The following is a 12,233-nucleotide window of genomic DNA, read 5'->3' on the forward strand; positions in this document are numbered from 1 at the left end:
CCTGCTGTCAGGGGTGCAATTATTAAGATAGCAGCACCAAAATTTCAGAGTATCTTCGTGAGACCCTACTGATGATACCACCCAGGTTTGGTGAAGTTTGGTTCAGGGGGCCCAAAGTTATGGACCCTCAAAGGTGTAGTCCCATCTCCTATTAGCTCCCATTGGAAACAATGGGGGATGGGGGCATTCCCTTTGGGAGTCCATAACTTTGGGACTCCCTAAACCAAACGTCACCAAACCTGGGTGATATCATCAGGAGAGTCTCCCGAAAAATCCCTGAAATTTTGGTGCTGCTAGCCTAAAAACTGCACCCTCTGCAGGCCAAAAACGGAAAAACACTGAAAATACAAAAAATCCCACAAGCGAACCTGCAGTTTTTGCACCCCCCACAAGGCGGCGCCCTGGGCAACTGCTCACTTTGCCCAATGGGAGAAACGCCTCTGAAGACAGGGCTGTGCTGAGGAAGGCAGTAGCAAACCGCACCTGCTCATCTTTTACTTTGATAACCTCACGAGATAGAATGAGGTTGCCATGAGTCACTTGTAACGCAATGACTTTATTTAGAAAATTATTTAGAAAATGTATGCGCTACTGCTCCAGAGACCTAACATAACAAGCCAAACATTAAAAAGCCAGTAAAAACCGTTACTGAACAGCCTAAAATGATGACCATAAAATAATTCTCAGGCTAGAAGCAAGCTATAAAAACAACTAAAAAAGATGGAAGTCCTTAGCCCAGATAAAAAGAACCTCACCTTGGCACCTAAAGGAAAGTAAGGTGAGGCTCATCAAATCAGCCTCAAGGAAGAATGCATTCCAAGGCAGAGGTGCCAGCACTGCAAAAGCCCTGTCTTTGCTCACCTTACCTCTGCAGGCAGGACCCAGAGAGTAGGGCTTGAGAAGATCTCAACAGAAGATGTGGATATATTGTTTCTTGTTTCAGTAAAGTAGATTTGAAGCAGTGATTATGTGTGTGGAAAGCAAGGTTGGTGAGGTCGCTCAATGAGAAGGCCAATGGGGCACGGCAATTCAGTGCTTGACACAGCTCCTGAAAGCATGTCAATTTCTTGGGGCACCATTTTATCAACAAATGCACCTTCTACCGTATATATTTTTTTGTTCGGTTGCAATAACGTTGCAGCCAATGTACAAGCATGCAGCAGAACCCAGAAGATTGTGTGCTGATGCTTGCTACCCCTGGGCCAGCAAGAAACCTAGAATCAATTCAAACCAGCAGAATACATCTCAGAAACAGAATACATTTGTGATTGTGTACAGATTTCCAGGGTCTATATTTGACAGCACAAATCACTGTAGAGAATTAATGCATTAGTCAGAGAAAATATTTATTTACAAGAATGTAAAAATTATGTTACAACATTCAGAACAAAACCATCATGAATGCTTACACAAGAACACAAAAGGCAAGGTTTTCAGTGACTGAATGCAAATGAAGTGCTGGCTTCAAGGGCTGTAGCAGCAGACCTTAAATTTTTCATTGTTCAGGGACAAATTTTCCCTCCTCAGAGTAATTTTCAGACTCAAAGCTGTTACAATACTTTATGCAAGCATATACTAATGCAAATATCTTGTTGTATTGATCTGATTGGAAACAGAAAATACAGCAGTTATTCATTGGATCCATCCTGTCCCTGTAAGCAGCACTGCGCACAGAACAGCAGTGGGCTGAATCAGTCCCTACATTTTTACACAGGTAAAAATCTTCATTTTATAATAGCTGCGTGGGGTCAGGAAGAAATGGTTTCCACAGAGATGGTCCCACTCTACTGAAAATGCTATAATAATGAAGTACAAAAGAGGGACAACACTCTGGCCCCTTCCCAGCAAAATGGGAAAACACTCACTCTGGCCCCTTCTTCACATGCAGAATAAAGCGCTTTCAATCCACTTTCACAATTGTTTGCAAGTGGATTTTGCTATTTTGCACAGTAAAGTCCAGTTGCAAAGTGCATTGAAAGTGCATTATTCTGCATGTGCGGAAGAGGCCTCTGTATACACAAAATTTCAGATCCTGTTAGAAATGATCTCATCCTGTTAGATCTCTGTCCTGTTAGAAAATATCCCATGCAGGGCTGGGAGAGGCCTGAGCCAGAGATTTTGGTGAGTCACCAATGAATCAGGATAGACAATACTAAGCTAGACAAACAGAGAACTTAAACTGGTATTCTGCAACTTTATGTATCATTCATAGACGCAGATGACCAGGATTTCTTTCTTTCTGAATATTCAAGATTTTCAGATTTGGTTTTCCCATTAAAATTTTCAGGTAATTAGAATGAAAAAATAAAATAGATTTGTTTTTAGCTTTATAAACGTGCCCATGTTTTGTATGAGTAACTTGTGCAATCAGAAGCAGGCTGAGAAATTAAATGACCAAGGAACAAGACAGGCTGAATGGCCCCTGTGGTATTGGCACAACTACTGTGTCTCGATTCTGATTGCTCCTAGTTGCCAGTGACTCACCGGGACTTTTTCCTGCAAGGTGAATGGCCAGTCTGCCCCTGTGATGCAATCAACTTCCTAGCCTATTTGTGAACAGCAGAGGTACTTTGTGCTGTGAATCATAGGACTGTTAGTGTGTGTTATTCATACAGGCTGCTTGTACAGTATAGAAATGATTGGAAAATTATAAGTGATAATTGTGAACAGCTATCAGTGAATAATATAAGCAAGGAGTACTCTTAAGCAGCATTTCTACTAAGAGTGACTTCGTATTCAGTTGTACATGAATTTTCTCCCATCTGTTTTAAAATATACTGTGTTGGAGCCTACAATCATAAATGTACACTCTTTGGTTAGAGGAAAGACTGTTTCCTCCAATGTAGCATTTCTTACAATGGGAGATTCCTCTCTTAAAATGGAACCACTTGATCCAACTCATATCAGCAGTGGCGTAGTGGTTAAGAGCAGGTGTATTCTAATCTGGAGGAACCGGGTTTGATTCCCTGCTTTGCCACTTGAGCTGTGGAGGCTTAACTGGGGAATTCAGATTAGCCTGTGCACTCCAACACACGCATGCTGGGTGGCCTTGGGCTAGTCACAGTTCTTCTGAGCTCTCTCAGCCCCACCTACCTCACATGGTGTTGTGGGGGGGAGGAGGGAAAGGAGATTGTCAGCCCCTTTGAGCCTCCTTACAGGAGAGAAAGGGGGATATAAATCCAACTCTTCTTTATAGAATTTCATTCCATCTTTTGTGATATGAATCATAATTAAAACTGTCTAGCATTAAGGAAATTAAAAACCAAAACGATCTGTACGGTTTTATTCTCAGAACTGTCAAGTTACAGGCACTTTCCCTAGACAGAGTAACAGCCACATCAATAGAACGTAGGTGAATATTTGACTACTTGCTGAAAGAAACATTCAATAGGTTTGTATTTGTGGGGTGGGGGGAAGAATTAATTCAGAATGAGTTACTGTGCAGTATCAGGAAAAATTCCAGTTTCAAAATTTATTGTGAAAGGACTTGGAACACTCAGGACTGAATTACGCTGGGATATGTAATGTGTTAAAGCTGCACTAGGAGGAAAGCTTTGCATGACATCAACACTAGGGCAGTAAGTGCTAACTCCTCTAAATAGAAATGGCTACCCTGGTAGGCAAAAATACAGGGTTTTGTGCCTAGTCTCCTCCCTCACAAAAAACTAAAATCAGCTCAGGATGTGTGAGTGTCTGTGATTCAAAAGAGAAAAACAATGTTTGGAGAGGGGAGGAGATTGAATTCCCTACATCGGAAGTGCAGCCCTGATCCCAATACAGCTCCTTGTAGTTGCATTTCAAGGCTGAAGCACACATTGGAAGATCAGACTGCAGCCAGTGGTGGGATCCAAAAATTTTAGTAACAGGTTCCCATGGTGGTGGGATTCAAACTGTGGTGTAGCGCCAATGGGGCTGGGCGGGACACGATGGGGGCGTGGCCGGGCATTCCGGGGGCGGGGCATTTCTGGGTGGGGCTGTGGCAAGGACGCAGTCCTTGGGCGGGAAATGAATGCACGCAGGCGCAGGCTGCCACGCACGCCGGTGCACCTCCTGCTAGACTGCTTCCAGTTCTGCGCGCTACTGCTGAGAGGAGGGGCGTAACTAAGGCAAAAATCACGTGGCAAAATCACCAATTAGTAACCCCCTCTCGGCACACACAAATAATTAGTAACCTACTCTCGGGAACCTGTGAGAACCTGCTGGATCCCACCTCTGACTGCAGCCCTCAGGAATGAGACATTGTAATGGAATTACTGTGAAGAAAACATGGTGTGCATTCTAAGGCCCCTGTTACAAATATGGCATGGCTGCTGTCAGGAGCTCGATCTCTCTCCCAAGTCAGCTGATTGTGTGAAGCAGTGTACAAATGGTTTCAGGCCATCTTTAACACAAGGCCAAATGAATTTTATAGATATACGATCAAAAAGGAAGCCATTTCACACAAGAGGCTAATCTTATGGAGGCAGCACACAGCTCAAGACTCAGCCACCCCCCACACTTTCCAGTGTTGGCAAAATGTAAAATGCAGATTATAGAGTAAACAGGAACTGAAACTTGATGTAAATTATTCAGTATGGCAACACTGATGGAAGTATTAAGAGATTTGTCTTTTTAAATCATGATAATCCTCGGGAACCAGAGTGTGCTTATCTAAAGCTACAATGGGATAACAAAGAAGAATGGAATGGCAATAGGGAAAATTCTGAGGGTGCAAGTTTGGAGTAATTAAAATCAAAATTATTCTTTCCATTGATTTCAACAGGATATGCATTGTGCACACAGCAAAATCAAGCATTTACAAATGGTAGTTGTTGAAGTAAGTCATACACTGAAAGAAATGCAACAAGAAACATTATTTTGCCCTTCATTATGACCTCCAGCTCGTAAATGGATTTAGTTTAAAACATAAATATAAATAAATAAAATAGTTAAAATACTACTTCAACATATTGAATCAAAAATCTTTGATGATCTTATTTCTGTTATGCTGTAAACATTTAAGTGCAATATCACCTGATTTAAATATGATGAACCGTAAAACATGCTAATCATAAAAATAGCTTTTACAAATATACAATTGTATACAGTGTCTCCTTCACTTTTTAAATATGTCCTTCATATTATCATACAATTCATTGGCCCTTCTGACATCAAAATTAAAAAAATAATACCAATAATTAGCCAGGAAAAAACACATTTACAATCTAAACCATAAAAATCTGACAATTGTACAGCTTTAGAACATATATGAAATGGAATTTTTAAAGTTTTGAATGTAATCTCCATTTCAAGAAATAGATTCAGTTTTTCCATAAAAATTGAGTCAAAGCCAGAGAGGAACTGAAGTTCGCATTTCCACGTGGGGAAGCTGCTGAATTCTTTTCTTAGTTTCCAATTCTCAATTCATTTGATCTGTAGAAACTATAAAATAAAACAAGTGTTTTAGTCCAAAAAGAGGAAACAGGTCCAACTGCATTCAGTTGTCAAGAAAAAACCATTAAGCTCATTTACAGAATAGCCCTAAATCAGGTACTTCCCACATGAAATGTCAATAAAACCAGAAAAGCCTTTTAAATAAACTTATAAGATGGGCTACACATGTGACCATTGAGGAATCTGGATAGTAGGCTGGGATAACTGGAATTTGGAAAGAGGCAGAATCTTATCACTTTGGTCACTGTAAGAATTGCTGTTGAATACTACGCTGTATCAAGAAGCTTTCTTTAAAAAGAAGTGAGGTAAATTTATTGTTGAAGGCTTTCAGGGCCAGAATCAACAGGCTGTTGTGGATTTTCTGGGCTGTGTGGCCATAGTCTGGTAGTTACAGCTCCTAATGTTTCACCTGCATCCATGGCTGACATACTTCTAAAGATACCAGCCATAGATTCAGGTGAAACAATAGGAGCTAAAACTAGTGGACTACGGCCACACAGTCCAGAAAACCCACAACAGCCAAGTAAGGAAAACATGAATTTAATAAAAACACCAACTTGTTTTTACTAGTGTGTGTGTGTATGAAGTGCTGTCAAGTAACTTCCAACTCATAGGTTGTTTCTGCATGGGCTGAAATTGTTGATTTTGCCCCGGTAAAACACCATTTTGTGGGGTGGGGGGGAGCTTTCGCACAGGCGCTGCCGCCAAATCTATGCGGCGGCGCTCTTCCTTCCCCCCAAAATGGTGTTTTAAAAAACCTCCCTGAGTGAGGTTTTTGGAAAACGCCGTCTTCCCTTTGGTGTCAAGTGAACGGCACCGGGTGGAAGCCGGCGTATTTCCTGCGGCCCTCCCGAATGGTTCCTACCTCCTGCCACCTTCCGTCACTTTGTGGAGGCCAGGGGATATGCCTCCTGGCCTCCGACCCCAGAATAGTCGCTCTGGCCACAGGGGCATGTCCTCTGGCTTCCACAACACAACGGAAGGTGGCAGGAGGTAGGAGCCGTTCGGGAGTGGTGCAGCCTGTGCGAAGGCTGAGCTGCTGCCTGCGCAGCCAGCGGGACCATTCATGGTCCTGGAGGGCGCATCAGCATAAACTCAGCTGGCTGTGCAGAAATGGCCATAGTGACACTATGAATCAATGTCCCAAAATGTCCTATTATTGTCTTGTGTTCATTTATACAGACACACACATACATCTTGTTGAGGTGCAGAAGTAGGTATCGAGTGGATGTGTGCTAGACTGATTCAAATCATTCTTCATTAACTGGATTGAAAGGGTTGCCACTGGAGACATGTTATCATCCATGTGGGACCTATCTTGTGGGGTTCCACAGAGCATAATCCTATTCTCTAAGCTGGTCTTGCAGGATACTATTCACTTTTCAGTGAGGTTCAGTTAACTGTTGCTGACTTGGTGAAGGCCCCAGGGGTTAGACTGGACCCTCTATTACTGCTGGAAAAGCAAATTAATGCAGCTGCAAAAACACTTTCTTCCAACTCAGACTGGAACCTAAGTCCTGTCCCATCAATGCTCTCTCTGTGCCACAAACCAAGCATCTTAACTTTAAGACTGTTCTAATTAATTCCTGAACAACAGATACTCGAATCATTCATTACCAACTTCATTCATTACCAACTTGAATCATTCATTACCAACTTCATGTTTTCAGGGCTGTAAAGCCTTGACACTCCTTATTTACTGAAATAGCCCCCAACAGCCACTTAACTGAAACATCCTTTCTATGGTGTTCTAAAATGTGCTAATTGCCACCACAGATATTAGGTTCTTGAAATGGAAGTGTGCAAAGCTACATCAATATACAACCATAAAATTGGCAATCTAAGCAATCACTGTTGAAGTGCAGTAACAGAACCATTGAGTCAAGAGCATCCATACTTTGTGCATGTCAAGGGGAGATAAAAAAGACAGAAAAAACAGCTTAAATGCATATTATTCTGTCCTTGTAAGCACACATCAGTTCCAGGGTAACTTTTAAATTATGCCTTTATTCGCCTTCCAATTTCTGTATTTTTAGCACAAATGCAAAGTTTGGATTATCTACATGTACATTTTTCATCCCCATCTTCCTCTTGCAGGGCAGACATTCTGACGGAGATTTAGGTAACTCTAAAACTAGTATTGCTGTACTTGCACCTTTTTAGCTCTATGTGACCCTTGGCTTTCTAGTCTTATCTTTACTATTCCTTGATTGCTTTCCTCTGCTACACAAGAACAAAAAGAGTCCCATTTTCATTTTACTTATTGAAAATCTTTTCATAAACCTATTATGAGCACTAAAAAGCCTTATCAGGCTGTGCTTAGGAATCAGCACTGCCGACTATCGGGATCAAAGACATTAATGTTGCCCTTGTCATTCAAAAGCCGGTGGAAATTCAGTAGTCCCATCAGCAAAATGATGATGGTGTTTTATTTCAGTGTATAGCTCTGCTCTATGATTTGTTTGAAAAGGAATAGAATATCAAGGATCTAAAAGCACTCAAAGCTCTATTATTGCCAGAATGACAGAGGTAAGTTCAAGATAATAAAAAAGTAATTTAATTTCAGTCACTTCTGCTAAATTCTGTAAAATGTCTTACTTGCTGTGTGGCAACTGTGGTAATTTTAAAAAAATCTTCAAAAAGGCTGATTTCCCAGAAAAACAACATATATTTTAGAAATAATACACTAACACAAGGAAGAAGAAAACTAATTAGATTTAGCAAACCACATGATTTTCATGTGGTGCCTTCTTTTAGTTGTTTAAACAGATGATTATTTGTCAGGGATGCCTGCTGCAGGGGCTCAGACTGAATGGTCTTTAGGCATCTTCCCACTTTTCAGTGCTATGATTCATTGTCAGAAAATCATTAACCCCTAAGTAAGACGGACACCAAGTGTGTAGTAACATCAAAACAAAACAAAATATTATTATTCCATCTTCCCATGGGAAAATGGCTTACTTCTATCTGCAATAATTTTCCTGGGCTAATACCGTATAAACTCGTGTATAAGCTGACTTGTGTATAAGCCGAGGCATCAATTTTACTACCAAAACCTGGGGAAACATATTGACTCGGTATAAGCCGAAGGTGGGAAGCCGGGAGGCAGACGGAGCTCCTTATTTGGGCAGTGACTCCCCCTGATGTCATTGCCCAAATAAGGAGCTCCCTCCATCTCCCAGCTGGGTTTGAGGAAGCCCAGGCAACCAGGAGGTGGAGGGAGCTCCTTATTTGGGCAATGACATCAGGGGGAGTCACTGCCCAAATAAGGAGTTCCCTCCACCTCCGGGCAGGTTGGGCTTCTTCAAACCCAGCCTGAGGGAGCTCCTTATTTGGGCAATGACATCAGGGAGAATCACTGCCCAAATAAGGAGCTCCCTCCACCTCCAGGCTTCCTGGGCTTCCTCAAACCCAGCCAGGAGGTGGAGGGAGCTCCTTATTTGGGCAATGACATCAGGGGGAGTCACTGCCCAAATAAGGAGCTCCCTCTGCCTCCCGGGGTTTGAGGAAACCCAGCCAGTCAGGGTTCCCCTTCACCCTCCGAGGAGGAGGGCAGCAACAAGCAGCTTGCTTGTGCAGCTGCAGGGAGGTCATCCCGGCCACGCCCCCAGCCTCGGCAGAGGCCTGAAGAGCCAGGACTCGTGTATAAGCCAAGGGGGCATTTTTCAGCCTTAAAACAGGGCTGAAAAACTCGGCTTATACGTGAATATATACGGTAACTGTTTAAATAACTGTTCCCAAGAGGAATTACACTGTTCTTCATTGCGAGATGGTTTTTGAAACTGTGTATGATGGAAAGCCTTGTATTACAGCTTCAGCTGTCATAAGACTTAGCTAAGTGTGCTTCTGAATTCAATCCTGGTGGGAATGCTCTTTGTAATATGTTGTTTCAGTCCAAACTGGCCATGAGAAGGAGCAAAGCATAATGTATATTTGTTCATTTTCTGTTATTTTGTTATAATTTATGGGGGGCTTTTTAGAGGGAGTATGCCTTTGGGTACACATTTGGATAGACACTTTTAGTTAAGCATTTTTATTTTTCCTTTCTTGGTATACACAGAAAGAACATAAGAACATAAGAAAGAGCCTGCTGGATCAGACATTTCAGTTCATGTTCATCCTGCCTGAATGTACATACATTGTGAGAAAGAACCAACACATATTTACTTTATGAATGAAACCAGGGCCAGGATCTGGACAAATATGGAGTTTGTATCATACACTATGTCTTGTCTGTGAAATGATAATTATTCAAAGAACATACCAAAATAATCAAATGTATGCTGTACACGGATTGTATGTGTGTTCACTGTATTCGGTGCATTCTGTGCAGGGAAAATGCCAGTTCCACCACTGTGTATTTACAAATACCTGGGAAAGTAGATTAAAAGATCACAGAACATTAAGAACAGGGGGACAAAAATGGATGTCTCTAGAGAGATGGCCTGTAATTCAAATGGAGGAAGGCAGGAGCAAAGGCAGGCACAGTTTTCATGATATAGGTTCCCTGCTGGAAAACCATTTTCAAGGAAAGTGTTATCTCATGACCCTGTAACAACCTAATCCAGAGTGGGGGTTGGGGCTGAAGGGAGTTGCGGAAGCAGCAAGGTCCTACACTGGAGCCCTCCCAGGAATACTTAACCTGGTGGAGGGGCAAATCCACTGGTGGGGGGCCGCCATAGTGCTCCATGATAGCCAGAAGCAGCACAGAATGCCATGGCGGCACTCTTGCACTCCTGTCGGTTCCACCAGTGTGGCGAGGGCATTCCAGAGATGTGGCCAGGGGTACAGCCAACATTAGTCAGCGTCCATCCTGGCTTTTCATCCATGGATGCTAGCTTCTGGGGTTTGGACTTATGTCACCCTTTTGGGTGGCGTCAGCCCACTGAGCCCAATGGAGGGCTTTTTGACAGTGGGTTTTTTTTTTGTTCTTCATCCTGTGTGACTGAAAAGCCCTCAGGAAGAAGAATGGTGGTGCCTTGACAGCACTGTCCCTAGGCTCTGGATTTGGCTGCCCAACACATGAAAAATCGAATATGGAGCAGGTGGGTCAATTTGAAAAAACTGAATGTATAAGCCATCAAAGGTGCATTGCCAATCAGTGGAGAGGGTAAGAAAGGGATAAAAGCAGTTGCAGCAATGAGGGAACAATACAGAATTGAACTGTAATGAAGACAATCAGCACGGTAAAGACTGCAGGAATAGATTTTCTGCTTTATGTTTGCATAAGACAAATTACTATTTGATCATGATGGAGCAAAAAAAAATTACTGCTCTGAAAGATCAAGAAAGGATTACTAACCCACTGAGGAAACAGTAAAATCAAAGATGAACCTGTTTTCAGCTTCACATGTGCACTAGCTTTCCTTAAGATTTCTTTCCATGAATACTGATTTTCCTGCACATTCCTTCGAGTTCATAATTTGTAACAGAGCTCTTTTCATCTGGCCATCAATGAAACATGCAAACAGGTGTTCACTATTGATTTGAAGAACTCATTACAATATCATTGATCCTCAACAGGTCAGCTGCTCCTGTATCCTAGAAATGTAGTGTCCCTGCAGAGGTTTACAATGTAGAGTGGTTGGCGGGTTGTATCAGAGAAGTTGGTTTACCATTTCTAGAAACATTTCAGAGTTCAGTCCGACACTCAGGGGATCTGAGACACTGCCCTAAATTTCTTTCTTAGAATTTAAACAAGTCTTTCCATGTTCAAAACACTCCATATATACAACCTGGTTGTAATTCTTACAATAGCCTTGTAAAGTAAGCCAGTATAATTACCCCTAAATTTCAAATAGGGAGGCATAAGGCTGAAAGAAAGTGTTTGAGACTCCACTGTGAATTCATGGCAGAAGAAATGTTTACACTGGGTACCTCCTGGTCTAAGCATGAGTTGAGAAGATACATGGGGGGCGGGGGGGGGGTAGTGAGACTGGGTAAGCAAGTGGCCTAGAGTGGAGGATTATGGGTGAGCAACCTATGCTTCATTCCCTGCACAGGAGCTGGATAAATTAATGGCCCTTCCTATCTTGCTTCCTCAGACATCTTTAAATGCAGTGTGACAGTCCATGCATACCCCATAGGACTTCCAGAATGGCTAGCAGAGGCAGTAAGAGGCAGGGGTGAGGAAGATAAAAGCCCCGTTTGTTGAGCCCACACTGGGCACTTGCATGCTTTCTAGGAAGTGTATATTAGTGAGCCAATATCAAGGCACTTGTGATCTGAAGGCACATCACACAATCCTGTTAGTGAAGCTAAGAAGATCTTGCCTTACAAGCTGCCTGTATGGGACTTCCTGGGGTCCATGTGTAATCTGCTTTGAGTTCTTTTGAGGAAAGATGACAGGAAACTGACTGCGCAAGCCCACAGATTCTATTTTCATTTCAACATCTAGAAAAGTCAGCAGGGAGTCAGGACCGAGCACTTCCTTTCTTGCATATGCAGCAACATCTCCTGCTTTATTTTGGTCTCCTGAGCTTTATCAATTTCTATGTACAGATAAGCTTTAAGACTTTCATTTTCTAGCACTCTAGTCTTACATGTTAGCACCATCTCAATGTGTGATAAAATGCTGCTGTAGCTGTACTCAGTACAATCCTCCCTAAGCAATTACTTCTTTGCGCAGTAAGCCTTAGAACCAGTCTATATATAAAATGTACATGTTTTTCAGGGCCCATCAAGCCAAACTGTGTGTTGGCTTAGTTGCTTAAGGGCACTGCAAATTATGCAGGTAACTTGACCATCACTAACATCCAGTTCACACACATACAAGAGTCACGTGCATAAACTGACATCTT

General features: G+C 42.3%; 1 protein-coding gene across 9 annotated transcripts in view; it reads right to left on the bottom strand.

Moving 5' to 3' along the window:
* Positions 1-5,310: 5,310 nt before the first annotated feature.
* RALYL (RALY RNA binding protein like) overlaps positions 5,311-12,233 on the bottom strand; it is a 305,642-nt gene continuing 298,719 nt past the window's right edge. For all 9 annotated transcript variants that reach the window (XM_048507683.1, XM_048507680.1, XM_048507682.1 and 6 more), the window contains one exon: positions 5,311-5,421. In XM_048507683.1, the coding sequence (XP_048363640.1) occupies positions 5,404-5,421 (18 nt within the window). In that variant the 3' untranslated portion in view covers positions 5,311-5,403. The remainder of the gene's footprint in view (positions 5,422-12,233) is intronic.

Source organism: Sphaerodactylus townsendi, linkage group LG09 (genome assembly GCF_021028975.2).
Source record: "Sphaerodactylus townsendi isolate TG3544 linkage group LG09, MPM_Stown_v2.3, whole genome shotgun sequence".
Lineage (NCBI taxonomy): Eukaryota > Metazoa > Chordata > Lepidosauria > Squamata > Sphaerodactylidae > Sphaerodactylus > Sphaerodactylus townsendi.